This window comes from Podarcis melisellensis (assembly GCF_964234715.1).
Source record: "Podarcis melisellensis genome assembly, chromosome: 10".
Classification (NCBI taxonomy): Eukaryota; Metazoa; Chordata; class Lepidosauria; order Squamata; family Lacertidae; genus Podarcis; species Podarcis melisellensis.
In genome coordinates this window covers 52752969-52780085 of record NC_138542.1, presented here as the reverse complement: position 1 = coordinate 52780085, position 27117 = coordinate 52752969, and the positions used below count along the sequence as shown (strand labels likewise).

General features: G+C 40.6%; 2 protein-coding genes across 6 annotated transcripts in view; one reads left to right on the top strand and one right to left on the bottom strand.

Annotated features, from left to right (window-relative positions):
• The window catches only part of PARPBP (PARP1 binding protein), a 27578-nt gene extending 16650 nt beyond the window's left edge, over positions 1-10928 (top strand). For 3 of the 4 annotated variants that reach the window (XM_081928292.1, XM_081928289.1, XM_081928290.1), the window contains 5 exons: positions 3515-3698; positions 4548-4714; positions 6528-6609; positions 8153-8315; positions 10332-10928. In XM_081928292.1, coding sequence (XP_081784418.1) covers positions 3515-3698; positions 4548-4714; positions 6528-6609; positions 8153-8315; positions 10332-10672 — 937 coding nt within the window. In that variant the 3' untranslated portion in view covers positions 10673-10928. The remainder of the gene's footprint in view (positions 1-3514; positions 3699-4547; positions 4715-6527; positions 6610-8152; positions 8316-10331) is intronic. The other variant, XM_081928291.1, reaches the window with a different exon arrangement.
• PMCH (pro-melanin concentrating hormone) lies at positions 10816-27117 on the bottom strand. 2 transcript variants are annotated; one of them, XM_081928469.1, is made up of 4 exons: positions 27074-27117; positions 12295-12488; positions 11316-11520; positions 10816-11056 (listed from the first exon to the last, which is right to left on the bottom strand). In XM_081928469.1, the coding sequence occupies exons 1-4, from the start codon at positions 27108-27110 to the stop codon at positions 11007-11009; spliced, it is 486 nt and encodes a 161-aa protein (XP_081784595.1). In that variant the 5' UTR covers positions 27111-27117; the 3' UTR covers positions 10816-11006. The 2 variants fall into 2 exon arrangements, with proteins under 2 accessions (XP_081784595.1, XP_081784594.1); XM_081928468.1 differs by lacking the exon at positions 27074-27117 and having other exon boundaries at positions 12295-12804.

The following is a 27117-nucleotide window of genomic DNA, read 5'->3' as shown; positions in this document are numbered from 1 at the left end:
TACTGGAGGAACATGGCTTCATGATAAATCAACTGAAGAGCTTTCTCATCACAGCTGAGAGGATCCAACACCTGGGAGTGAGGAGGGGGTGACACAATCCAGCTCAAAATATTTGTGTCCCAGGAGCAAGAAGACAACCTTCTGGACAAAACAAGGAAGTTCATAACCTGAATCCAGCTCCATCTAATGGGCATGGTGCACCTACAAGGCTTTTCTCCATCCAAGACCCAGTTTTGAGAAAGATAGGCCACCTGGTACTTGTGTCACCTCCCTGTCACTACTTTCTCCTCCTATCCAAACTTTTACAGAAGGTCAGAACTCTCTGAGACAGGGTCCAACTAGTGAATTGCCACTGGCTCCAGAGTCTGTGGTTCTTGGACCTGATGGGCTGTTAAGAACTCTGGCATATCCCAATGCAGCTGGATTTTCTAACCCATAAGCCCCCATGTTGGCAGCAGCTAAGTGTTTAGACCATGAGTGGCTTTAGACGAAGGGTTTTCCCAATAAAGTGGCCTGGAAAATCCTAGCTTCCAGATGTTTGTCTATGAAATGGCCAGGAAAGCTTTCCATTGCTGGTGGAAATGCATTTGTGTCCAGGCCACAGCTTCAGGCGTCTGAGAGATCCTTGAGTTTGTGCAAGCTTGTCTTGATTTGAAAGCACTTGGTGGCCCTGGACTGAATGTTACTGGATTGGGGGAAGGTTCCATAGCCACACTAAGCAGTTCTTATGTGGTTCTGTTCTCCTCTTGCCACCCCTTGCTCCTGTTGCCACCCCCCTGCATTTATTCATAGATTCCCTACATGGGACATGTACCTAGTACTTGGGACACTCATCAACCAGTTTTTTGAGCATATTCAGCTGCTCTGCATACCTGAACTTCAACGGAGGACACCTGCAGGGCATTCACATGGGCTCACCCCTCTACGTTCACCTGGCACCTCAAACTAGACAAATATGTTTTGACAGAAGCAGCCTTTGGGAGGTTGATCCTACAACAAGTGCTGTGATTACTAATTCTCTTTCCACCTAGTCCATGAGGGTACTGCATTTGTAAATCCCTTTCCTGTATAATCCACTGATGAAGAATGAAAAGTTGGATTTACTGTAAAGCAGAGATTTTTTTTCTAGTTAGCAGACAATAGTGCATACAGCTCCGCCTTTTGAGTCAAATCAGTGTGGTGGGAGGGTCTATGTACATCACATTTGTGCAGTTCCCTCTGGTAAGCCAGGCAGGGATTCTAAATACACCCCTTCTCCATATTTTTCTAGCTATTTCCTTACACTATTCTGTTAAGGTTTCATTCCCCAGTGTGGTTCCCCCCTCCATGGCCACAATGCTATCATCAAGGCCAAGTGAGAGGATAGGAGGGTAGTTCTTTCCTCTTCTAGCTTGCTACTGCAAACATTTTTAGAATTGTTTTTTACCCTGCCTTCTGAAGATGAGCCAACCCCTTACTGTATGCTCCACTCTCTGCTGACCAGAAGTGTAACTTCCCACTTGTTAATATTGCAGGTCAGAGGTGGGGCAGAAATCAGTTAAAATTAATTTAATGTGGCACAGGTAATGTAGCAGGAAGTGAAATAGACCAAATCCTAACTGCTTGGCTTTTTTTTGTACAGCTTAAAATCATTCATGCAATGTATCAGGAACAGATTTAATACTTTGGGCAACTTAATAAAATCAACCTCAGGTACAACCCCTTGCATAGTTATTTAGGAGCAATTCCTGTTTAATTCAGTGAGATTTACTTTTGATTAAACAAGGGTAGAATCGGATGGGAAGACTAATCTGTTTATACTGTACCTTAATGCAAAATGAAGAAAACCATGGTATAATGTCTTTAATTCCCATACACAGTAGATCAGTACTTTGTCTTGGCCTCCTCATATGAAAAATGAATGAAGTTTTCCTTTCATTGCTCCAGCTAGAGTTGTGTATATCTGATGGGGAAATGGGAACATTTTTCCTGGAAATGAAAAACGTGGAAAGAAATATGAGCATTGGGATCTTAGCTGTTGGAGCAGCAATATTAGGTAGAAACAAACACATTGATCTTAATTTTCCTGAATGTTGTGCTGCCAGAACAAGAATAATAGGTAAATGGCCCTCGTTGTAGAACTATCCAATCAGACTAGGTGTGACCCTCATACACAATTGCCAGACTTTTAATGGGAGATTGGTTTGTAAGCCTCTTAATCAAAAGACTGTTGTAGGTTGCCTGGCCTGGAAAGAGTATTTTCTATACCTATGATGAACCTTCCTTATTGGAAGGTAGGTATCAGTGCTTGCAGTGCTTTTTTTCAGGGGAGATGCAGGGGTACATATACCCCTAAACATTTTGTGAATATAAGTTTGGCCTCGTTAAGGGGCAGTATTTCAATATGAGTAGGAAAATGAGAGTAGTGCTAAACATTTTTTTTAAGAAAAAAAAAGCACTGAGTGTTTGTGTATGGGGAAAACTCTGGATTAAGGTACCATAGGTTTTACTACTCAGATTTTACACTTCAGAGCTCTTTGATCAGAAATTATGCAGGTAAAAATCCATAGTAGATAGAAACATAGTAGTGGTTTACTAAGAGGTCATATTTGGGACAAAATGCTTGGCTACTGAAGTTTCTTGAAAAGGAGGATTTTCCTATGTAATTGAGCTAACAGAGCAGAAGCTTCATTTCTTACTAAGCTAGCTAAAGGCCTATCAAGTTTGAATGGTGGGGGTCAGATAAGGATGGAAAGTTTACATTCTTTACTCCTACCTATATACCAACAAACACCCAACAATCATGTAAGAATTGCCATGGGGTAGTGATTAAAGCTGCTAACTATACTTAGTGATTCTAGTGATTAGGAATTAAACTTATTCTATTTGCATGGTCCTCACTAAATTTCTGTTTTCTTGATTACACACTAGTATGCATCATGGAATGTTGAGAACTGACTTGTATAAAGTATGCACTGTATTAAAAATACAGAAATCTTGTCTTTCCCTCTGCTGCTGGAAGCATACGTCAGACACTTTTATTAAAAATATGATTGTAAATGACCTGTTTGTGCTAGCTATTTAATTATTACTATACAGTACTCAAAACACTTTTGCTGGCTTATGAGCTTATAAAAGTTTGGGAAATGGAAATGTTCTATAACAACAGGCAGATTTCACTTCTTTTCAAACTTTAATCCACTTGTGGCTAATAAGCAGAATCAGATAATGTGAGTGAACAAATGATAGCCTGATGGCATAGCAAGTTTTAATTATTTCCTTTTCTATTTAAAATTGTAACCTAGAGAGAAGTCTACTGTCCCTGCTCCTTGACTCTTGTAATCTCCCAATTCTTAAAAGTGAAAGATTGCATTAAAGGGCAAGATCTTATTGCATGATGCTGTGCAACTGAATAGATCAAAGCTGTTGGTTGAACAGTTTTGATTAACTGTGAAGACGCTCTGTTTTCAGAACTATTAAGTATATTAAAATAGCGCCAAGATGAATATGGAGATGACCCTAGGTCTGTTTTTAGACTTGCAGGGGGGAAAATTCTATCAACAATCAAGATGCATTTGATAAAAGGAAGAAACAGCAGGGATGCCTTCTGTCAAGCAGCAGAGGAAGTTGTACAAGATTTGGATTTGAGGATTAAAAATATTATCAACTTTCAGCATGAGTCTATGACAGCTAGCACCACTGGAATTAGTCCAGCCCGGGTAAGGGGCCTCCTTTTGTTCTTCTAAATTGTTTGGTATAAAAGAAAGGACATTTTTCTTAATGATTTGAATGCAGAAACTAACTCAGTAATACAAATTTAATACAATAATAGGTAATATATGTAATACAATGTAAGAAATATATGCAATCTAGGTTTCCTATAATATGAGTTTAACTAGTTGAAATAAAGAATTTGCTTTGCACTGAGGTGTGTGTGTGTGTGTGTACACACATAGTCTTACTTGGCAAATAAGGTACTTCTAAAGTATTATGAACTATTCTAGATTTTATCTAGTGTCTCAAGACATTGCTACCAACAACAATTTTACCCAAACATTATAAACTTCTAGCTTTTCAGATTTTGAAAAAAAAATATGATTTTCCTTTCATTCTTAGTAATGGTTGACATTGTGATTACCCTTACCATTATGTTACTAATGTTTATATGCTGGGTTTTTCCTTGGCTGGGTTCGCTATTGACTTTGGGAGGTCTTTTTGCTAAGCTCTCCCTTGCTTCAATCCCTGCATGAACACTTTCTGCATGAACACCTTCAGTGGTGCACCTTGTTAATTCTTGCTGTCTTAAGTTGGGGCACAGCATGGTCTAAGATAAGTACAGTAGATGTACTATGTGATACAACCTCCACCCATGTATCTGATAATCCCAACCTGTAACTAGTCCCTTTTGATCCAATGATACACATGCACAAACATTTATGTTCAGGTTTTAAGCTTTATCAGAGAGGTTTTATATCCTAAATTGTACGACCTAAAACTACTTTGATCAGGTGAGTCAATTGATGCAAACCCCTCCTGTAAAGCTAATAATAGTCAATATTTAATTTCAGCCCAAGCTACATGCTATAAACCATGGCACTGCTTATTGTGGCAAAGATACTGTAAAGGCTTTATTAGCACTTTTGGATGAAGCAGCTACCGATCCTCCTCCCAAAAACAAAGCCCAAATGTTGTTTGGTGATGAATTCGGATTCCCTTGTACATTTTTGTTGTTCAGGTAAGTGCTAGGTGCTGAAAAATGGCAAAGCCTCACAGAAGAGGTGAGAGCAAGAATACTTTTTCTCATGAAGCTGATGACTTGGGGCCACCTCATATGCAGTTATCTCCTATACAAAGACTATGTAAAGAACAGCAAGCATACTGTAACTTGGGAAGTGTGGAATGTGTGTTTCAAAGAAGACAATGGCTCAGGAAGTTGATGCATTCAACTGTCCTCGGCTGGAATTATTCTTGGGTGGAAAAGGATGACAATATTTTATCAATAAAATATTAGTCATAGAATTCTGTATAACAAAAATAATGTCATCAACAAGGGGCAAACAATTGCAAAGTAAAAAATGGAGTGAAACACTTGAGAAGAAGCATACCAAGACTTAAGTACTGTTAAAGATACTTTCTAACTGAGCCAGTTTTATGTTGCTTGGAGTTAGATAAAATATGGCAACTGAGAAGCCTTATTGCTACCCATATTTCCTTAATGAAAAATTCAGTTTCAGCAGAATGTTTAGTAAACTTATGACTTTACCCAAAATGGTCATTACAGCTACAGTGATAAAATAAAAACAATAGAAAAAGGGTAAAAAACTAAAAGTATGTACAACATTAATAAATAAGTTGTCTCCCCCCCCCCCGCCCCAATATTAGCTGTCAGAGCTGCCTCTAGGTCCCAGCTCACAGAGGACCAACGCCAGCCGGTGGTAAAGTACAAAAGTCTTTATTGAAGTTCAGTTTCCATTTACAAGCCGCAGCGTGCAGCTCTACGTCTAGAACCTAGACCGGCGAAGCTCCGTCTGAGTCTCCGCCCCCTGTACACCAGTTTAAGACTCTAGCCTTACTCCACCTCTTCCGTTGTTCTTTCCTCCTCTGGGTCCTTCTGCCCCCCGGGGTCTCCTCCTTTCTGGACTCTTCTGACGCTGACCCCCCTGACTCTTGTCCCTCCTTCCGGCGGGCTTTAGGACCTGGTTCCCTATCCGGGCTACCTGCTGTGCCGCTCGCCTGTACATTTGAACTTGGCGCGCGCGCCCAGCCTCCAACCTTCCTCTCGACCGTTTCCTCGCTCTCCGATGGAGGCGTGGTCAATCCTGACTCATCTCCTCTCGCTGGTGGTGAGCAGCCTGATCCCGATACCTGGGACTCCTCCCCCCCACTGCGCTCTGGTGGAGAAGCTGGTCCTGATTTCCAACTGCTGCTCTCTGAGTCCCCTCTGGCCCCTTCTTCCTGGGGTGTCCCCCTAGGCACCCCCCTTGCCCTGGCCATGGGCGCCCCCTTCTGTGAATCTTCCGATTCGCTGGAGAGACTCAGGGAATCCCTCGGACCACTGTCATCGCCTACGCTCCCCTCGGATTCCTCCCCCTCGCTCTCCATTTCCTCCCTCTCCTGTGCCTCTGCTCCTGAGCCCCTGACATTAGCTTTTCCATTCAAGCTGTCATCAATAGGTACAGAGCTCCTTTGTATGTCTGCAGATTTCTGAACTAAAAAAGCATTTGTTTCATGATGGGAACCTATTTACACAAGCATTTTTTGTGTACATATGAATTGGCTCCCTTCTTTAAAATGAATTAAACACCCACACAGCCAAAGGTCTCTGCAGATCAAAATACATGTTGCATCTCTCCAGTCAGAGCAGCTGCAGTAGGTTTTGTTTTGGGACTGGGTTTGCTTTTTTGTTCGTATGCTAAAAAGTCATTTATTTTGGAATTTTAAAAAACAGACGCCAAATCTATATATGCATGTAATGAAAATTCACCGTAATATGTTCTCATATATTGGGCTTGTCACTATTGCTTACAGTCACTGTTATATTAATTTAGATCTCCAGCACAATCTAGTGGATCTTCTCCAAAAGTTTTGAGACAGAGAATTCGGACAGCAGTTGGTGAAAAAAAAATTAAGGTATGATAACTGCAAAATCCTTGCCTTGAGGAGAACTATTATTAATCTAATTGATTACATATCTATATTGTCTGGTGTCTGAGGCCTGATTTGCAATTTCAGGTGAAATGATGCTTTTATTTCACTCTTCTTTCTCCCCACCATCCCTTAAAAAACAACAAAACTGCCATGAACAAGCACTGGGGTAAACACTGTCTACCCTCATGCACCAGCTCCTACACTTCCTTTCCTAAGCATGATAATGAACCCAGACTGGGGAACTCTCACTTAATACAAGGGATAAAGAACTGAAGTTAGTGCATGGGGTGGAGATTAGGAAGATGTGTTTGGCTGAGGTGCTCCCCCCCCCCAACCTGGCTTTAGCATACTGAAAGTTTTCTAAAGATGGAAAAAGCTGTAAAACAGAGCATTTTGGTCTGTCCTCTGTGAACTGATCACTTCTGCTTATTTGTCTGTAGCAAGTACCTTAACAGCAGGGGTGGATCTGGACATTCTTCAGTCTCCAGAAGCTATTGCTGTAAATGATTAGTTTGCCTCCTGCAGTGGAATAAGCATACAGAGTCCTTTGAAGAAAAATATGTATCAAGGTTTTTTTAAAGTTAATTTGGATTTAAACTGTTTTAAGCAAAGCTTAACAGCTTAGATCTAATCCTGTGGGCCTTTATATCAGTAAAGCACCAATTGTAATGGTACTCTGTGTTTCATTCTAATCTCACAACCTCTGGTATTGTGATAATGCAATGTGATAGGTTGGAACTACAGTACATATATTAAACATCACCAAATATAGTATCATACAATGCAGTTACGCTACACTGAAATCGGCGGAACAAGATAAGACTTCAGATTACCGGTATAATCATATTGGCCTGAATATAAGCTGCACCCGAATATAAGCTGCACCTTTAAAATTAAAGGGGGGGAAAGAAATGACAATACCTGAGGAGGAGTGGGGGCTGAGGAGGGCCAAGGAGGCAGCTCTTTCACTCCGGTGGCAGCAGCAGTGGGCAGCAGCCCTTCCAGAGGGTCAACACCACCATGGGCCCCCAATGGGATGGGTGGAGAGAGGCAGCGGCTGGCGGGACTCATGTGCCCCTCGGCGGGCTAAAGCCAGGCAGCACCTCAGGCTAGCGCCAGTCCCAGCACACCAACTGCATCTCCTGATCCTCCTCCTAGCAGACCTTATCACTCGCTCATCTGCGCTCCTCTCTTCCTTCCTCCTCCTCACCGCCTTCTGGCTCCCTCTCAGGGACCCCCTCACCGCGCCGCCATCTTGGGAGCTGGCCCAGTTGAAACCAGGCAACATCTGGGGACAAGCCCACTCCAATCCAATTTTTGTAAGGTCATGAATATTAGCCGCACTTTTCATGGTCAGAATTTTTTTTGGGGGGGGGGGATGTGGCTTATATTTGGGGCAATACGGTATATAATGTAAAATATAGTTATCTAAATTTCTGGAAGTATTTTCACATCAGATTTCCATATTAGAAATCACATTCATAGCAACCACCTGCATTTCATAATTTCACTTCTTTCAATTTAGTTGAAGCAACCTTTAATTAGGTCTCAGTTTTCTTGCACCTACAAAGATGACCAAATGACTGCGTCAAAGGGTCAGCATTTCCAGGCAATCCAGGCCCCAACATGTGAACATCCAGCACTGAAAGAAAAGGCTGTTCCAGACTCTAAAAATGAATCAACTGCAGGTAAACGAATCAGCAATAAAACTTCTCAAGACCTCTTTGCTTTCCCTTTCCGCTTTTCAGTGACTATATAGTTGCATCTTTCTGATAAGCCAGGTGGATTTGTATGTTGCCAAATTCAAATTAACCATTATAATCATATCTAAAATTGTTTTGTATAAGAAAATCAGAGTTCTATTGAATCACACCAAAGACTCATCTAGCTCATCTATTTCCAACATTGGCCTCTCGGGGCGCCTGGGAAGTCCATGAACAGGGTATGAAGGCTGTCATGCCTGCTGCTGCTTTCTGTCTCCAGGTTCTGATATCCAGCAGCTAGTTCTGGTCAGGGGCGTAGGAAGGGGGGGTGCGGTCCGCCCTGGGTATCATCCTTGAGGGGGGTGACAAAATGGCCCGCAGTGCACCCGAGCCACGCGTCTCTCCTGGGAGTGATGCGGTGGCTTGGGGCCCTGCGCTGCCCGAAATGGCAGTGTAGAGCTTGCGTCTGCCAAGTGGATTCTGTGGGCAGCTCACTGCGCCGCCCCCCTGGGCGGGTCATCACCGCGGCACCCCCGTGCATGGATTGCCCCATCCCCGTCGGCGGCTCGCCCTGCCCCCACTGCTCCGGGTGCCAGAGCAGCTAGCTACGCCCTTGGTTCTGGTTGCAGATAACTAGTATCCAGATTCTATTTAGCCAGTATGGAACTTATTGTTAGACTTGTTTTATTATGTACGTTTTGTTCTTTTAATCATGCGCTTCCTGTATACCTCATTCTCAATCTCACCTACTTTACAGAGTTGATGAGGGAATAGACTATTGGACAGGTCCAATATGGTATGGAATTTGCCTTTTTGTTTTGCACCACGCAACCTGAGTTCTCATCAAGTTTTCCACAATGACCCCACAATCTCTTTCCTGGTTCAACATTATCAGTTCAGACCCCAACAGTATATATGCATATGTGAAGTGTATATGTGAAGATAGGATGTTTTGCCCCAAGGTGCATAACTTTATGTGTAAAAGTGAACACATAATTCAAGGATCATTTGCCATTTTATTACCCATTTACCCATTTTCACCAGTTCACTTGGAGTTTCACTGTTCTTGATAATTTGGTGTCTTTCACAAACTTGGCCACTTCACTGATCATTCCTAATACAATCATTTATGAATTAGTTGAATAGTACTGATCTCAGTGCAGATCCACAGGAGACACCACTGTTTGCTTTCTCCTGCAATTATTTAATACAAAACCCCTTTATATAAATGTTGGCCATGAACATTCAGGCCTTCAAAGCACTGGTGTTGAAAACAGCATTGCTTTTGAGTGTTGTTTTTTTGTTGCCTTAGGGCTGTATTTCTTCTATGCTTGCTTCTACAAGCAAGTAACTGGAATATCACAAGGGCCGTATAATGCAGTCATGGATACAGTTTGCAGCAAATCCTGTTGCTGCAACAGCTAGAATAAGTGCAATGTGATCTTATAAATTGCTGCTACTACATCTGCGGCCACCAGATGCACCTTTTATCTTTGTCCACCCAGGTGCATAACTCAGTACACGGATTTCTGATGTGTAAAAGTACCTTGTGTGAATTGACCTCTGTCAAAAGTGATACTCTAAATATTCTTGAAAAGTTATTTAAACTTTACATACTTTTTATAACCTGTGTATTGCCATGGTAAATAGATGAAGACAAAGGTGTTTAAACTGTTGATTTAATTCTTTTACATCAACAAATAGTTGCATTTTGCTGTATATGTTTTACTTTTTAAAGATGAACTTTCTGCCCTCTGTGTGTCCATTTCCTATAGCAATTGCTGAATTTTTTTTCTAAATCATTGCTACAATTCTATATCATGTTTGGCTTGTAGTGCACTAACTCTGCTAATTTGTGTTGGACTAATTATTTTTATAAGAAAGTAATCTGTGTAAAAATAATGATGTGGATTTAAGTGACTAGCACATCAGGAAAAAAATTACTCAAATAATATTATCTTGCTTTTTTTTCTTATAAAAATGTTGTGTTCTCTTAACCAGCAGAATGCCTACATTCACAACTTGAAAGTGCTGCACTTGGAACTAGTTCTGGAAATGTTCATCAGAATGGAAGTAAAAGTAAAGAAATAGGAAAACTAAGTTGCCAGCCAAGAAACAAGAGCTCAAAGAGGAAGCAGGTGGACAGGACTAGTGAAAATGTCATATGCAGTAATGAAAACGAATCACTTCAACACATACACAGTAAGAGACCGAAAACTGCAGTGAAATGCCAGAATAGTTTGGACAGCAAAATAAAAAGGGCTGGAAAATGCAACAAGATTATAGCCAAAAATAAACTGATTGTTGGTCAAGCAAAGCTAACTCATTTCTTTAGATTATAAATGCTCTTGCTGTGATTCTTATGCAAACAATTGTTGACTCGTTTTGAGGTTTGATAGAAAAAATGCATACGCTACAGTAACATCTTCCTTGTGATTATAAATATTGATATGTATGCAGTATTTGGACAAATGGATCAACAAGCTTTGCGGAATTCTCAGTTTTAATAATGCACTGTAATCTTTTACATTTGTATACTGTAATCATGTGGTATTTTGATGTACAAATATATAAGATCAATACAAACACAAAACAATACTTAAACCACAATTACTTCTTTACTGAATTGTCAAGAACATGGTTTTGTCTCTTCCAAATGACGTACTTCAGCAGTTGTTAGACTTGCCAACAAGGTCGGTAGACTCTTCCCAGCATGCATCTGAGCACTGCATAAAACATCCAATAAATATTGATATTTTTGTGTAGATAAATAGTTAACACACATAACATTTAATTTAATTGGGTTTAAGAACATCTTCATCTTACATACCTTCACTAAGCTAATAATCTTAAAATCAATTTATTTAATTTTTTTTTAAAGGAAACGACTCCAGTCCAAGTGTTTGTCTCAGCAGTTGATACCTTAAAATGCTGCAATAATCCAGCTGTTTTACTTGCTTGAAATAACCTGAAAGTTATACTTACTGTCAAAATCTCTTCTTCCAATAGGTAATTTAGCTGAGTTCTCATCATCTTCAGTCTCTCTCCTTTGTTGTACAGATTGAATGTTCTGAACTTCAGCATCAGATGGAAAAGTCATAGGTCCCTCCAGTGCAAAATAAGGAAGTTGCTTAATATCTAGGTTCATGGGTTGGCCATGACTTATGGCATGGTGTTTAGGATTTATATTCTGTATTTAATAAAAAGGTAATTTAGATGTTAAAGGAAAAAAACACATTAATGGCCAGAATGCAAAGTGTAGTGATCTCAGTCGATCTGATGAGCCATTTCCAGAACATGAAGTGGATTGCAGCTCCTTAAAGAAAGTCTCTTTGGAGGATGCCATTTTTATCAGGTGGGTGAGCAGTTTATATTTTTTAAAAAATAAATGAATAAAGAGAATGAGGTTGAGAAGAAAGCTGCATGCTGGAGTTTTAAATAGCATAAAGCAGATATGTTGGGACTGCCCAGTGGTACAGAAATTTTGCAAGTTAATATTAAGGAAAATTGAGGTTACAACTCAAAGATTTAAGCAGATTGTATTGTAATTTTACTAGGTTCTGTAATAGTAATTGAAGTCAGATAACTTATTCTTTGTTGGTGATGCTAAAGTTCTCATTGCTTAGAACTGAATAAAGGAAGAAGCCTCAGCAATACAGAATTGAGAAATTGATGGAAAATGATTAAATTGGCAAAGTTAAATACACTACTGGGTTACAAGCAGAGAAAAGCCCAGAATACTTCCAGTGAATTATTTTGATTTTTTAAAAAAATCTATTCAAAGCAATCTAGTTAATAAAATTGGATTAAACTAATAGTTGTAACTGATTAAGGATTGATTATATTTATCAGTTTTTAACTATTCAGGAATTCTTAAGAGTTTGTAAGGTGAATGATTATATTGTTTCATATAATTTATAATAATGTATTAAAAAACCATATTAGCTCAAGAGATGAAACTCACAGAGAACTTGGGGGCTCCATCTTCCTCTTCATCCAGAAAACTGTTGTCCTCCATTTTATAATGCTCAAGAGAAGATGCGGGCCGTGCCTTTTCAGCTTTGCCTCCATTCTGTATTACTTTTCCAAGCGTGAATGTACTGAGCAGCATATCATCTTCTGCTTTTCGCATAGACTTTGAGACAGAAAGAAAGAAACCTTGAGAAAAGAGAGAGAAAATTAGTATTAATGCATAGGATGAGATACACATTCTCTGGTGCGTTAATGTTTGCATGGAAGAGAATCAAGTTCAAATATTATTTGAAAGCGACTACTTTGAAAATAGTGTTGGTCACAGTCAAAACTGTCTTTATATAGCCTACCGAGTGAATAGCAACCACTTCAGTGGCTTATGTGTTCTTCAGATGGCCACTAGTTAAGAGGGTGACCTTTTGTATACTATTACATTTCTTTTATTTTACACCATAGGTGATTAATTTATTTAGTAATATAATCTTGAAATACTTCGGATTATCATATATCAAACATCACTTCCTTTTTCCAAATAGAAACCATTTTTTAAAAGAACTAATTTGCACATATGTGGAAGAAATGTGTGTGTTGCGGGGGGAGAGTACTTTTCCTTGAGAATGGAGAGAGGGGAATCTCAACAAGGGAAGTCTAAAGTAATGAACATTTTTGTTTATGAAAAGACAGCGAAACATGGATATGGTCATTAGATATTTTTGTTAGAAGATCAGCAATTGCACATTTGAATTTTTTGAGAATGCTTTATTTTATCAGGCCTAGAACTTCACCTCGCCACTAGGTACTGATTCTCTCCTACAAATGCCCTCACCCCCCTCCACTTATGTGAGGTAATGGGTACTTTGCCTATGAGTGCCTAAAGAGAATTCTGATCACACATGCCTTCATTATGGCCACGGTTTGTGTATTGTAGGACCCGTCCAACCAAAAGGATCTACAGCAACACCATTGGGGAATGCCAAGTGACTGCCATTTATGAGCCTGACTATCAGTTCAATCACATAACAGGGCAAGGCAAAGGGACAGCTAGGCCCAAAGACTGATGGTAACACTGGTTCAACAGTCAAGTAGACTACAAAGCAATGGATCCAAACTACAAGAAAGAAGATTCCACCTAAACATTAGGAAGAACTTCCTGACAGTAAGAGCTGTTCGACAGTGGAATTTGCTGCCAAGGAGTGTGGTGGAGTCTCCTTCTTTGGAGGTCTTTAAGCAGAGGCTTGACAACCATATGTCAGGAGTGCTCTGATGGTGTTTCCTGCTTGGCAGGGGGTTGGACTCGATGGCCCTTGTGGTCTCTTCCAACTCTATGATTCTATGATTCTACTTCGGAAGGTGGTAGACTCTTCTTCATTGGAAGTTTTTCAATAGAGGTTGGACGGCCATCTCAGGGATTCTTTAGCTATGATTGCTGTGTTGCAGGGGCTTGGACTAACTCTACAATTCTACGATTCTCTGACTAGGACTTGATTGAAAGGGCTGAAGAGGTGGTGGAGGAAGATGAGCACACTAGAAGTCAGCAGGAGTAGATTAAGAAAATGGAAACAGGCAGAAGGCAGCAGCTATAATGGATTTTTTATGTTACTTATGTTAATACCCCACCTTTCCTTCAAGGAGCTTAATCAAGTTGGCGTACATGATTCCATTTGCCATTTTTATCCTTGCCACAGCCCTGTGACAAAGAGGTTGAAAGACAGACTGGCCAAGGTTACCCAGTGAGCTACATGGCCAAGCTGGGTTTTATACCTGGGTCTCCCCAGTCCTGTTTGGACAGGTTTAGTTTTGATGCTTTTTATCACAAGCCAGTAGTGATGTATGGAAGTGAAAGCTGGACCATAAAGAAGGCTGATCACCGAAGAATTGATGCTTTTGAATTATGGTGCTGGAGGAGACTTTTGAGAGTCCCATGGACTGCAAGAAGATCAAACCTATCCATTCTTAAGGAAATCAGCCCTGAGTGCTCACTGGAAGGACAGATCGTGAAGCTGAGGCTCCAATACTTTGGCCACCTCATGAGAAGAGAAGACTCCCTGGAAAAGAGCCTGATGTTGGGAAAGATGGAGGGCAGAAGGAGAAGGGGACGACAGAGGATGAGATGGTTGGATAGTGTTATTGAAGCTACCAGCATGAGTTTGACCAAACTGTGGGAAGCAGTGGAAGACAGAAGTGCCTGGTGTGCTTTGGTCCAGGGGGTCACGAAGAGTCGGACACAACTAAATGACTAAACAACAATCACAAGCCAAGTGGCCACTTCCTGATCACCAGAGCTGTGGGTGAGGTTAGCAGCTTAGTTCAATGAAACAACAGGGCTTTCAGTTAGCACATCACCATCTGCCTCAGCAGCTCCACTTAACAGTATAATTAACTACAGAAGCTCATGGTTGTAGTTCAAGACCTGCTTTAGGCTGACATTTTATTTGGCCTCAGGAAAACTACTTATATATATGGCCAAAATAGCTGAATTTAAAACTGTCATTATGCAGGGGAAAGAAAATGGGGGAAAATGTCCTGTAACATGAAAAAAATACCAAGAAATGGGGCCAAAAATGAGTTTTATAACAACATAGTGCAGGAAAAAATTTCTAAACTAATAGTATTTGCAGATGCAGGGCTGTTCGTAAATGGCTGTGCTGCCAAGCACAGTGAAAGGTATGTGGTAAGAAGGGGGAGAAGATGAAATATTGTTCTAATACTGTAAAGTTGGAAAGACAGATTTCATTGTATTCAGATTTCTAATATATATACCCACAAGGTCAGATAGGTAATAATTGCTGTGTGTGTGTATGTGTGATGGGCTCAGAACTATTATTTACTTGTGAACTTGGATATTTTTGCAAATAAAAAAGCAGCGCTCAGTCACCAAAATTCTAGAGGCCTTTGCCCACCACCTGGCTTTTGTGGCAGGGTTTCTTAATGGTGGATATTTTCTTCTCTTATTGCATTCTTAAAGGTTTTAAGTTGTTTTAAGTCAGTATTGTTTTTTAATATGGTCACTTGTTTCATTGTTTTTAATATTTATAACTAACTGGTACTTTTAAAAAGCTGTATCTGTTTTCAAGGTATGTTGTGAATCACCTTGGGTTCTACACTGGGAAGAAGGTGATATATAAAACAAATAAGGTTAAAAAAAAATCAGCACCAGCCAGTAAACATGTTTCTAATGATGATATCTACAGAACTGAGTCTTTGAACCTGGATCTGCCACAGTCACCAAAATGGGTGGAGACTCTCTACCCCAGAGCAATGCTGCACTGAGAGCATTACAAAAAAATTAAATGGTGGGTGGCAGCATGGCACAAACTGCAGCACTGCCATCAGCAGGTAAGGTCCCCAGAGAAGGAGAGTGCCCGCCTGGAGGGCATTTTGTCTGGGCTCATTTCAAAATGGGAGCTGGTTTTGCTTAGCAGACTTCTTTAATGTAAAAGTGATTGAAACGAGCTGAAATCTGATGTCCTGCTTACCATGTGCTTCATTTTTCTACCACATGATGACTTGGTTTCCTATACTCATGCAAATATGCATTCATTTTCCCTTGTGACATATTTGAAAGTGTGGGAAACAATAGGGACTTTACCAAGTGGTAAGATTTTCTGCCATTTTTTCTTGTGTTTGGGTGCTTGTCTGGATATGTGGTTAGAGATGTTGAGTGGGAAAGCTACTGTTTGCTCCTTATCATAGTTTTCAGATTGCATAATACAGTACCAAATATGTTTATCTTTGAAAGATTTCACCACTTGCAATTTTTGCGGTATTTTTGTTTTGCTTAAATATACATGTGTGTGTGTGTTGAGATTTTTTTGTTTTAATTGAGAAACTACTAGGTTTGCTCCACAATGAAGAGTGGGTTAAAATATTTCTTTTTTTAAAAAAGGGTTCCCTCATTTTTTGTTGACAGAACATCAAGGCTGTTAACAAATATTATAGAAACAATTTCAATACAGCATAAAAAGATCGTTCAAACTGTAGCAGAAGCAATAAACTAGCAAAGAGATATTAATATATTGTAGAAAGCCCTAATAGAACTTGTATTTATATAGTATTGTATTGTATTTACCGGTATATGCTGGCTGAAAGCAGAAAGAAGGGGAATCTGGCAAGTCTTCTGGAGCAGAAAAGTCCAAAGCTTGGGTGATACCACCACTAAGAAGGACCTGTTCTTTGCACAACCAACCTCATCTCAGATAGCAGTTGAAAAGAGGGCAAGTCTTCCCCTGAGGACTAAAGCATTTATATAGGTAAATGCATATACAGTAAGATGAGGCTGGCATTTAGCTATCTACATCCCATCCTATTTAGGAATACAATGGTGATAGCCAGCACTTTGAAGTGGGCCTGGAAACAATTTGCAAACTAATGAAGTTTGTATAATATTGTTATATGAGCAAACAATTAAGTTTCTACCAGCAGCTTGGATGTTGTATTTTTGTACCAACCTTCCTGAATCCTTTTCAAAGCTATTATGCATCAAGAATCTTTTTTCGATTGTGGGAATGTTGTGGGTAACGGGAGAGGATATATTGATTAATATTATGCTTCCTAACTTGCACTAGTAAGTTTCGTTATACAGCAGAGTGCATCCCCCCATTTACACAGCAGGAAGCTGGTTGCAGACTTGTGTGAATCTCTTAAGATAATAAGCAATTCAGTCTGGCTTGCTCAGATTGAGATATGTTCTATTATTTCTGGTAAGACCCCTTTGATCCCTCCTAAGACAATAAAGACACAATAGTCTTATTCATGAGTAGCAAAAAGAAGTTTTACGAACAGCAGAGCACAGCGTGATTCCTGAAGGCAGGCTTTAGGCTTAAAGTTACAAATACTGTATGTACAAACAGGTTTACCCCATATGTGAGATAACCTAGGGACTGCTGGCTGACAGTCAGCAGTGCAGTCCAGTTGAATCAGGAAGCAGGCAGGGGGAAAAAAGAGGAGGGGGTGGCAGCTATGTGACTTGGCCTTTTACTAGGTCTGGAACAGTCACACCCACCTACTAGTAAAGGTAAAGGTAAAGGTACCCCTGCCCGTACGGGCCAGTCATGACCGACTCAGGGGTTGCGCGCCCATCTCGCTTAAGAGGCCAGGGGCCAGCGCTGTCCGGAGACACTTCTGGGTCACGTGGCCAGTGTGACGAAGCTGCTCTGGCAAGCCTGCACCAGCGCAGCACACAGAAACGCCGTTTACCTTCCCGCTATAAAGCGGTACCTATTTATCTACTTGCACTTAAGGGTGCTTTTGAACTGCTAGGTGGGCAGGAGCTGGGACCGAACGACGGGAGCTCACCCCGCCGCGGGGATTCGAACCACCGACCATACGATTGGCAAGTCCTAGGTGCTGAAATTTTACCCACAGCGCCACCCACCTACTAGTCACATGCAAAAGGAAGGATGCTCCAGCCAGGTGTAACAGGAAGTCCAACTGGCTGGACCAACATTCCCCATGCATGTTCACTCTAGGCAAACAGGAAATGATGTACTTGACTGCTCCAGAGGATTACATCCCACATTTATATAAAATTCTATTCATACATATATAAAAACTTTATGGGATTAAATGAAAACATTTATGAATCTATAATATGGACCTTTATCCAAAACTGGAGGCCTGTTCTCTCTCAAGTATGACAAATATCTTGAAGATATTTTTATTCCACATGGAGCATCTCTTGTTAGCAGTAATACCTGAATATAATATTTGCAGAATAACTGTGTTTGGCAGAATGTAACAGATTTGTCAGATTTCAAATGTTTTGACTTTGAATGTCAGACAGAATGATGAAATTAAATATTAGAATTCAACAACACAACAAATTAAAGAAATGCTAGCCTGCTAAGGCAATGAGGCATATTAAGTCACGCTAGAAACCTATTCATGTAGTCCGTCTGAAGATAGTTTCCAGATTGTTAATGACACAGAATTATGTCACTGTAAAAATGGTTGCCTCCAGTGGCATATTTGAATATACCAACTGCAATTAGAATGTATTATTTTTCAAATAAGGTTTGAGGTTTATTCAAGGTGAGCAGTGATCTTTCTTTCAAATTATGAACTAAATACACACACACACACACACAGCTAACCCAAATGGGTGGAGTTTTCTTTTACGATCCATAAATTACTGTCATGATCTCTTTTGCCATTCAAAGATAGTCCTCAAAACCCTGCCTGCACTTTCTAAACTGATTATAGCTGGGGTGTGTGTATATATGTATCTATATCTATATGTTATATAAACTATAGATATATACACAAACTATAGCATCTATCAATCTATCATCATCTATCATCTATTCAAATTGCTGCCACCAGAAGAAAATCTATATGCAGGATACAGAGTTTTGTATCGACCCTGCAGGATACAGAGGTGAGTTGTGATTTTAAAACTTTTAAGCAGGTTTTCTACCTATATTTTTCCTAATGCTTTCTGGAAGTGTTTCCCCTTTGGCTGCTTAGATTAGAAGAAATATTTTTGGTTTAATATTGACAGTAATTACTTAAAGCTTAGACTGGGTACTTTATTGTTTCTCTCCATCTCCCCAGACTTTTACTACTTTGAGCCAAAAGTACTTTTAATAATTGCCAGTATTTCATAACAGACTTGTCTAGGCACTTGAGTGAATGGTTTATAATGAAAGCACACAAACTTCATCTTTCAAGAAATCAAGAATTATATATACGCATTACATAGCTAATGAATAGGTCTACAGATGTACAGTCTAACATGAACATTGCGTGAATTCTATGTGATTCACAAAATTCAGAGAAGTGAACATTTTGAAGGACAGCTAAGTTTTGGTTTGCACACTGTTTTGGAAAGTGCTTGTTAAAAGTAAAGGGACCCCTGACCATTAGGTCCAGTCGTCACCGACTCTGGGGTTGCGGCACTCATCTTGCTTTATTGGCCGAGGGGGCCGGCGTTTGTCCGCAGACAGCTTCCGGGTCATGTGGCCAGCATGACCAAGCTGCTTCTGGCGAACCAGAGCAGCGCACAGAAACACCGTTTACCTTCCCGCTGGAGCGGTACCTATTTATCTACTTGCACTTTGATGTGCTTTCGAACTGCTAGGTTGGCAGGAGCAGGGACTGAGCAACGGGAGCTCACCCTGTCGCGGGGATTCGAACCGCTGACCTTCTGATCGGCAAGTCCTAGGCTCGGTGGTTTAACCCACAGCGCCACCTGCGTCCCTAGAAAGTGCTTGTTAGGTTTGCATTAAAATCCTAACAACCAAATCCCTGCCCCCAAAACTCCTAGTTAAGCCTACCCAAAACATGGTAGTTACATTTTCGTGTGTGTGTGTGTTGCTACTCATATTAAGAACCCTTCTGATTCATATTAAACATCCAGGATCCTACTTCCCACAGTGCCTAGCTAGATGAAACCAAGGTATGAGGGCAATAACCTTCCCTTTCTGTGACATTCTGCCTCTGAATATGGAAGCTAATATAACTTAGACTGCAATATTCCTGTGTGTCCTGTGGTTTCTAGGCACGGGCCTGAAGTTTTTTGGGTTTTTTGTCCTGCTACCTTCTCTGGGAAAACCTGCTATGTATCACTGAATCAGAACAAACATGAATCTGCAGAAAACCTGACATGTTTGTTTCAATTCAGCGGTAAACAGCAGGTTATCCCAGACAAAGCAGTGGGACGAAAGAAAAACCTCTCAAACTCATGCCTAGAGATCACACGACAACCGGAACTGTGGAAGAACCCTCAATAAACCAGTTTGCAGTACACTATACTTATTTTTTCCACTCTAGAACTATGGTTCATTAAGTTGATTAAAAAGGCCTAAATGATTTAACTTTAATTAGGTCAGGAGCCTCTCACATAACTGAAAGGGCTATATTTTTTTGCTGTGACTATGCTTTGCTTGTTGTATGTTTGACCTGATAGTTTTGAAAGTGAGAGACAACTGATGATGACAAGGAAGGTGTCAAAGCAATGCTATAAATGAGATCTTGAGGATTATTTACAGTTTAAGACGGCTGATTTCTGCAGCAAGGTATCTAAATGTCAGTCTACCTCCCCCTTTTAAACACTTTCATTTCTATAGAAAAAATGGTTTTCCAACCTATATATGTTAGAATATCTGCAGAAATCCTTTGCATAGTGTTTGCATACATTGAGGTGACAACTCTGAACTTAATGGTCATACAGCCCCATCCCCTTAGTTATGCATTACTTCATTTACCTAAAAATTTAGCAAGCCAGCCCTGCTGCATTTGTGGGTCCATGTTTGGTGCATCCATGGGGTGGAGCTCAATAACTTTTGGCCGATCCAAGGGCAGAGCCTAGTTCAAAATCAGACCATTCCCTTAGCCTTCATTCAATCTTGGGGGTGGGGGTGGGTTGGTGGGAATCACAGTAGTAATTTTGGGGGTGTATTTTATACCCCAAAGAGATTTTCAGTGTATTTGGGGGGGGTGTTAGAATGTATAAAAAGGTAACGGTAAAGGACTCCTGACAAGTCCAGTTGCAGACGACTCTGGGGTTGCACGGCTCATCTTGCTTTACAGGCCAAGGGCACCGGCATTTGTCTGCAGACAGTTTTTCTGGGTCATGTGACCAGCATCACTAAGCTGCTTCTGGTGCAATGGAACACTGAAATCAGAGCAGCGCACGGAAACGCCATTTACCTTCCCACCAGAGTGGTACCTATTTATCTACTTGCACTTTTTTTGGCATGCTTTCGAACTGCTAGGTTGGCGGGAGCTGGGACCAAGCAATGGGAGCTCACCTTGTCACGGGGATTCAAACTGCTGACCTTCTGATTGGCAAGCCTAAGAGGCTCAGTGGTTTAGACCACAGCGCCACCCTCCCTCATTCCCCTCGACCGTCAGGTGATGGGTTGGCGTGGTTGGCGTCGCCGCGCCCCAGTGCCGGCCCCTTGGCCGGGACCCCGCAGGCAGGCGAGCGAGAGCGGAGCTGCCCCAGCTCCCCACACGGGGACAGGCCAAGGAGGCCCGCAACTTAGAATGTATACCCCATGTAATATTTGTTTCTGTGACATCAAATTAAGTGTGCTTGACAGTAACTGAACACTCAGAGCCAGGAAACACTTGTTCAGAGAAGGTAAAATCTGTCTGTGTAGTTATTGTTCCCCTAAGCCAGTTGCATACTGAGTAAACAGCACAATTTCTGAATCTTTAATAAGCTATGGTTTTTATTTTTAATTACAAACAACCAAAACTATTTTTTAAAGTAAAAATATTATGAAAGTATTGTAAACTGTCAATAAAAATCTGTTTCTACTGAAAGCTAACAAACTTTTTGGGGGATGTATTTCTAATTTCATTAAGAAACTCACAAGAAAACAGTCCTTGGTTAGACAGCAGCCCCCCAAACAACATTATATGGTTTGTGCCAACCTACTGATACACTCTTGACCTTTCCCTGGCCACTTGTTTATTGAAAACTAGGGGCTGCTTTACTATCCCATTCTGTAAACATTGGCTGGGTTAATAAACACACCCAAATGGCAAAATTCATTGCATTTCTGGGTCATTTTATGCTAGAGGTGTTTTTTTGTTTTGTTTTGTTTCCAGAAGCTGGTAGGTGGTAACTGGCTGAAATTTAGGCAATGTTGTATGGGTGACAGTTTGTGACAATGTCCTGTAAAGACTACCCTGTAGGTCTAGGTATGTGTAAATTGCACAATGAAAAGTGCTCTGGGGTAAGTTTCTAGAACCCCATAACTGGATGAAAGTTTTAAAAAAGCTAACAGGAAAATGTTATTCTCCTTACTTTTCTGGCAACTTGCAAAATCTATTCCCTACCCCTTGAGGTTTTTTAGATTGTTTGGCAGCCATTACATTTCTGATACTTACAAAAAGAAACTTCTAAGTAGCACCTGGATATGCCATGAAAGCAAAAGTTTGTTTATTCGGCTTATCGAAAGCAAATTAAAAGTCCATGATATTTAATGTTCACCTTAATAAGGTTCATTATCTCATCCACAGTCTTATTTCTTCCCTCTTCTGATTAAAGGAAGAGGATGAATTTTATAAGATATTTCAGTAAAATATTCTTTTCCCTCTAGAAGTATAGTAATTAGGTTGGGGGTTAAAGAGAGGTAGTCTGGTAATGTTAATCTGGCTGCTTGTCAAGACTTGTGTATCAGCCAGAAAAAGACCTGGCAGGAATATTTCATTTTTGTACCAAAAACTCTAAGACTACAGTTGATTTTTTGCAGATGATTTGAAACTGTGTTGTCCATTGAAAACAGCAAAGGGCAGCTGGGAGTAGGTGAATAGTCCAGCTTTCAAACACAATTTATTTGAAAAACCCACATTGCAACAATACTGAGAGAGATTATGTGCACTGAAGACAGAGTTGTCTTTAACACCATAAAATCCAGGACAGTTTTGAGGTGCTATGTATACAATTAGCTAGTACCATAAGGGTTAGATTTTGATTTACCAATAGAGAATTGTTTCTTCCATGTCTTAATCACCTTCTACCTGTATCATCACACTCAAGACAGTGTGACTGGCCTGCCTCGCAGAGGTGACTATGCAGATCTTTGGATGGTCACTAGTTCCTAAGACTGTTGCGCCTTCCAGCATTTTTCAGCAGTTTCGTGCATGCCAGTGATACTACTGAGTTCAAATAGTGTTGTTGAAGTTTCGCAGCACTTGGATTCAGTAAGACACACTCTGCTTTCAGGCAGTAAGCTGTTGCTACACAGAACCATAGAATTGAAAGGTTGGAAAGGACCCTGCTAGTCCGACCCCCTGCAACGCAGGAATCTCAACTAAAGCATCCATGACAGATGACCATCCAACCACTGCTTAAAAGCCTCCATTGCTTTCCAAGGGAATCTGTTCCACTATTGAACAGCTCTTAACAATCAGAAAGTTCTTCTAATGCCTAGTAGGAATCTCCTTTCTTGTAACTTGAAGACATTGGTTCAGGTCCATCACCTCTGGAGCAAGAGAAAACAGGCTTGCTCCATGTGACAGCCTTTTGAAGATGGCTTCCATAACTCCTCTCAGTCTCCTCTTTCCCTGTCTAAACATACCCAGCTCTTGCATAAGGCATGGTTTCCAGACCTGGGTCATCTTGATCGCCCTGCTTTGCGCATGCTCCAGCTTGCCAACAAACAAGCTAGATGTAAAAGACCTCAGTCCATTTCATTTTGCACTGTATTTTCCTGGCCATTTTTAAACAGACAAAACAAAGTTAAAGGCTAATGCATGCCAGATGATTTCTGCTGTTTTCACAACTCAGGGCCATATTTGCTACGGATCCAGGGTTCAAAAGCCTGTAATATTGACTTGCATCATGTTTTGATTCTATAAGAGATGGTAGCTTCACTCAGTGACTTTCTACCAGGTGAACAAAGGCGGAGGTCGAGGCCTCTTTACTGGTACTTTGTTGATCTTCGCACAGTGATGTGGAGGGGGTGGCTGAAGAGACCATTGCTTCTGTCTGGCTGAGACATTGTGTATAAAGCAGAGAGGTGATTGAGATCAGGTGCTAGTAGCTACTGAGCCATGTTTGAGTTTTGTTGGGACCCTACCATAAGTAAATACCAAGTTAATCTTGAAGATATTCCATATAGATCCTGCTGGTCACATCCAGTGTGGATTATCTTTTGGTGACAAGGGAGAAGTGGACCTTCCAGGCAATAGCATTCACCATCTGGAATTCCCTTCCCCAGGTAATCTGTGAGGCAGAGATGGTAATGACCTTTAAATGCCTCTTAAAAGCATACGTGTTAAACCAAGCTCTTCCTTTCCCCCCTTTTCTGTTTTGTATGCTGCCCTGTTCCATCTTACACAATTTTATTTAAGTGGTACAGACATTTTATGAACAAATAACAAAGTATTAGGGCAGGCTATGAAAAATCAAAAAGACTGAAGGCAGCCAACAGACCTTTCTTGCACAACAACTGCACATGGGATCAACAAAGCAGGTTTGGCTACAACATAATTTCATGTGGAGTGCTTCTGTTCAGGTTTCCAGCCTTTCCATTCCATGTCCCCTGATTATCCCCTCCCCTCCCCCCCAAAAAAGTCAACCTGAACATGCTTAAAAGGGTTTAACCTACAGACCGGTCTGGGTCGGATTGGGGTTACAATTTGACCCTTAAGGCCACTTTTTGAAAACATGCCCACCTGTCAAATCAGCTGACATCATCCTGATGGACGTGATGTCATCTGTAGGGTGGGGTTTAGTTCCACTTCCCAGGGAGCTGTGGGAATTGCAGCTCTGTGAGGGGAACAAGGGCCTCCTAACAACTCTCTTTAACAAACTACACTTCCCAGCATGCTTTGGGGAAGCCACAAAGTAATACTGTTTTTACATGTACCGTACAGATGGGGCCCAAACTGTTGGTGGGAATATGATGGTAAAATGGCTCCAATCATCTTCATGTTTCGTGAATACAAATGATAACTACAGTGGTACCTCGGGTTACATACACTTCAGGTTACATACGCTTCAGGTTACAGACTCTGCAAACCCAGAAATAGTGCTTCAGGTTAAGAACTTTGCTTCAGGATGAGAACAGAAATCGTGTTCCGGCGGCATGGCGGCAGCGGGAGGCCCCATTAGCTAAAGTGGTGCTTCAGGTTAAGAACAGTTTCAGGTTAAGAACGGACCTCCGGAACGAATTAAGTACTTAACCTGAGGTACCACTGTATAGCAGAGTTCTCTGTCAGCAGTTTCCTAGCAGCAATGAATTCACAATAAAAATGACAATTTCAAACCATCTCCCCCGAGAGGCCTCAAAAAGAGACCATAATGTACTGTTTTTGTGAATCTAATCTACAATATACAAGACGCATTGTAAGTGCAAACTGCTAATGACTTTTTGAAGAGTTATATCAGCTTTGAAAACAATATTTCAGTGCATCATTACCATAGTCTGTCCAGGACTGAAGTGGTTTCCAGAAGTTCCATAAACATCCTCAGACAAGCATCCAAATGACAAGGAGCCAAAATGTTTCCTGTCTGGAGTTAGTGTTGTGGTGAAGAGATCCAATGTAATAATCACAGAACAGAAATGTTACGGCAAGCTTTAAAATAATCGTTTTAAACCCAAATTTCAAACTTTTGCACGATTGCATTAAAAATCATTTCAGAAACATTTTCATTTTTATTGACAGTAAAGTATATAGCTGTGCAAAACACAATGATGAAATTTAGGTTTTCCTTAGTGTAGATGTAACTGTCCCCAATCTTCTAGCCATAGTTAAAAAATTATGCATCCTGCTGAACCAGACCAAAGGACCTTTTAGTCCAAGATCCATTCTTCTGCAGTGGGCAGCCAGATGTCTTGCCTATAAGCAAGACGTGAGTACAATAGTCCTTTCCTGCTTGCTTTGCCCAGCAGCAAGTAATTCTCAGCTGTATGTTGTACTTTCCTGGCGGTGGTGTAGCCATTATGACTAGTAGCCACTTGTAGAATCCTAGATTTGTAGAGTTGGAAGGAACCACAAGGGTCATCTAGTCCAGCCCCCCCCCCCCGCAATGCAAGGAATCTTTTGCCCAATGTGGGGCTCAAACTCACAACCTTGAGATTAAGAGTCTCCTGCTCTACCAACTGAGCTATCCCAGCCTACCCGCCATGATTTTAATCCTCTTTTAAAGTTGTCTCAGTTGGTGCCCATCACCAGATCACATGGAAGCAAATTCTGTAGTTCAGTTAAGCGCTGCATGAAGAAGTCCTCTTTTTCTGCCCTGAATCTTCCCAGGTTCTAATCTTGTAAGAGGAGAAAAATGTGTGTCTATCCTACATTCTCCAGACCATTCTTTTTATTTTGTATTTGACTTATTAAACTTATATATCACTTTGTACTAAAAGAGAAAGTCCTAAAGCTGTTTACAGTAGCTTAATTTTAGTATGCGGTTTTAGCATGTGATATTATTATTATTATTTATAACTGTTTTTAAATTACTGATTTTAGTTTTTACTTTAAAGCTTTTATGTAACCTGTTTTAATTTTTTGCTTTTATTGGTACTTTAAATAACTATTTTAGATTGTTTAATTGCTTTTTATTACTATTTTATTTATTTAACAAAATTTATATACTGCTTATTCCCACAAAGACAATGCAGAGTGTCAGTGCAGTAACCATGAGAAAAACACAACCAAACCCTTGACTGAATAATTGTAAGAACAATATTTTTGAAGCTAGTTTAGGAGCTAATAATGCTGCAGCTTTATATCTCTGCTTTGCTTAAAATACTGTTTGCAAACCCAAAGGAAGAGACACAGACTATATACTTTAACTTGTGGTTGATGGGTTGTTGTTTTTAAGTGCCCTTATGGTGACCCTGTTTAGGGTAGACATTGGGGATATCTTATTAAAATTTTGCTAGTAAAAGTACATTTTTTTTCCTTATATTGACTTTCCAATCAACAGGGGCAGTGGATTGAGGAGGGGAGGAACAACCCAAATACATCTTGGTATTTGAAACAGTAATTTGCAACTCAAAAAGCCCCAGATCCATTTAATCTTAGAAGTCAGCTTGGTCCAGTATAAACAGCTGAACAAGTTTCGGCCCCTCTTCATCGGATGCTTTTGTATACTGCACAGGCTTCAATTCATCATTTTCAATGTGTATTCATGAGAAAAAACATCTGTATCATCTTCACCTGCAGGAAAAATAGCTGCTCAAATAGCTGTCAAATTAGGCTGTCATTGACCGAAATTGCAGCCAGATTCAAAGCAGAAAAATACAGCAGGTGGGGAAGAACGATAATAACAAGAAGATGGCTGCTCACTTTTGAAGTGTTGGAGGTACTACCTGGGCATGCCAGTGAGGTGAGAGACCCTGTTTTCATTGGTGCA

Bases quoted from the DNA above. Each gene is read 5' to 3' on its own strand.
- PMCH (XM_081928468.1), bottom strand. From the start codon at position 12,564: ATGCAAACATTAACGCACCAGAGAATGTGTATCTCATCCTATGCATTA. The intron at 11,521-12,294 runs GTGAGTTTCATC...TATTAAATACAG, and splicing joins ATGGAGCCCCCAAGTTCTCT to AATATAAATCCTAAACACCA. The intron at 11,057-11,315 runs GTAAGTATAACT...TGTTTTATGCAG, and splicing joins TGGAAGAAGAGATTTTGACA to TGCTCAGATGCATGCTGGGA.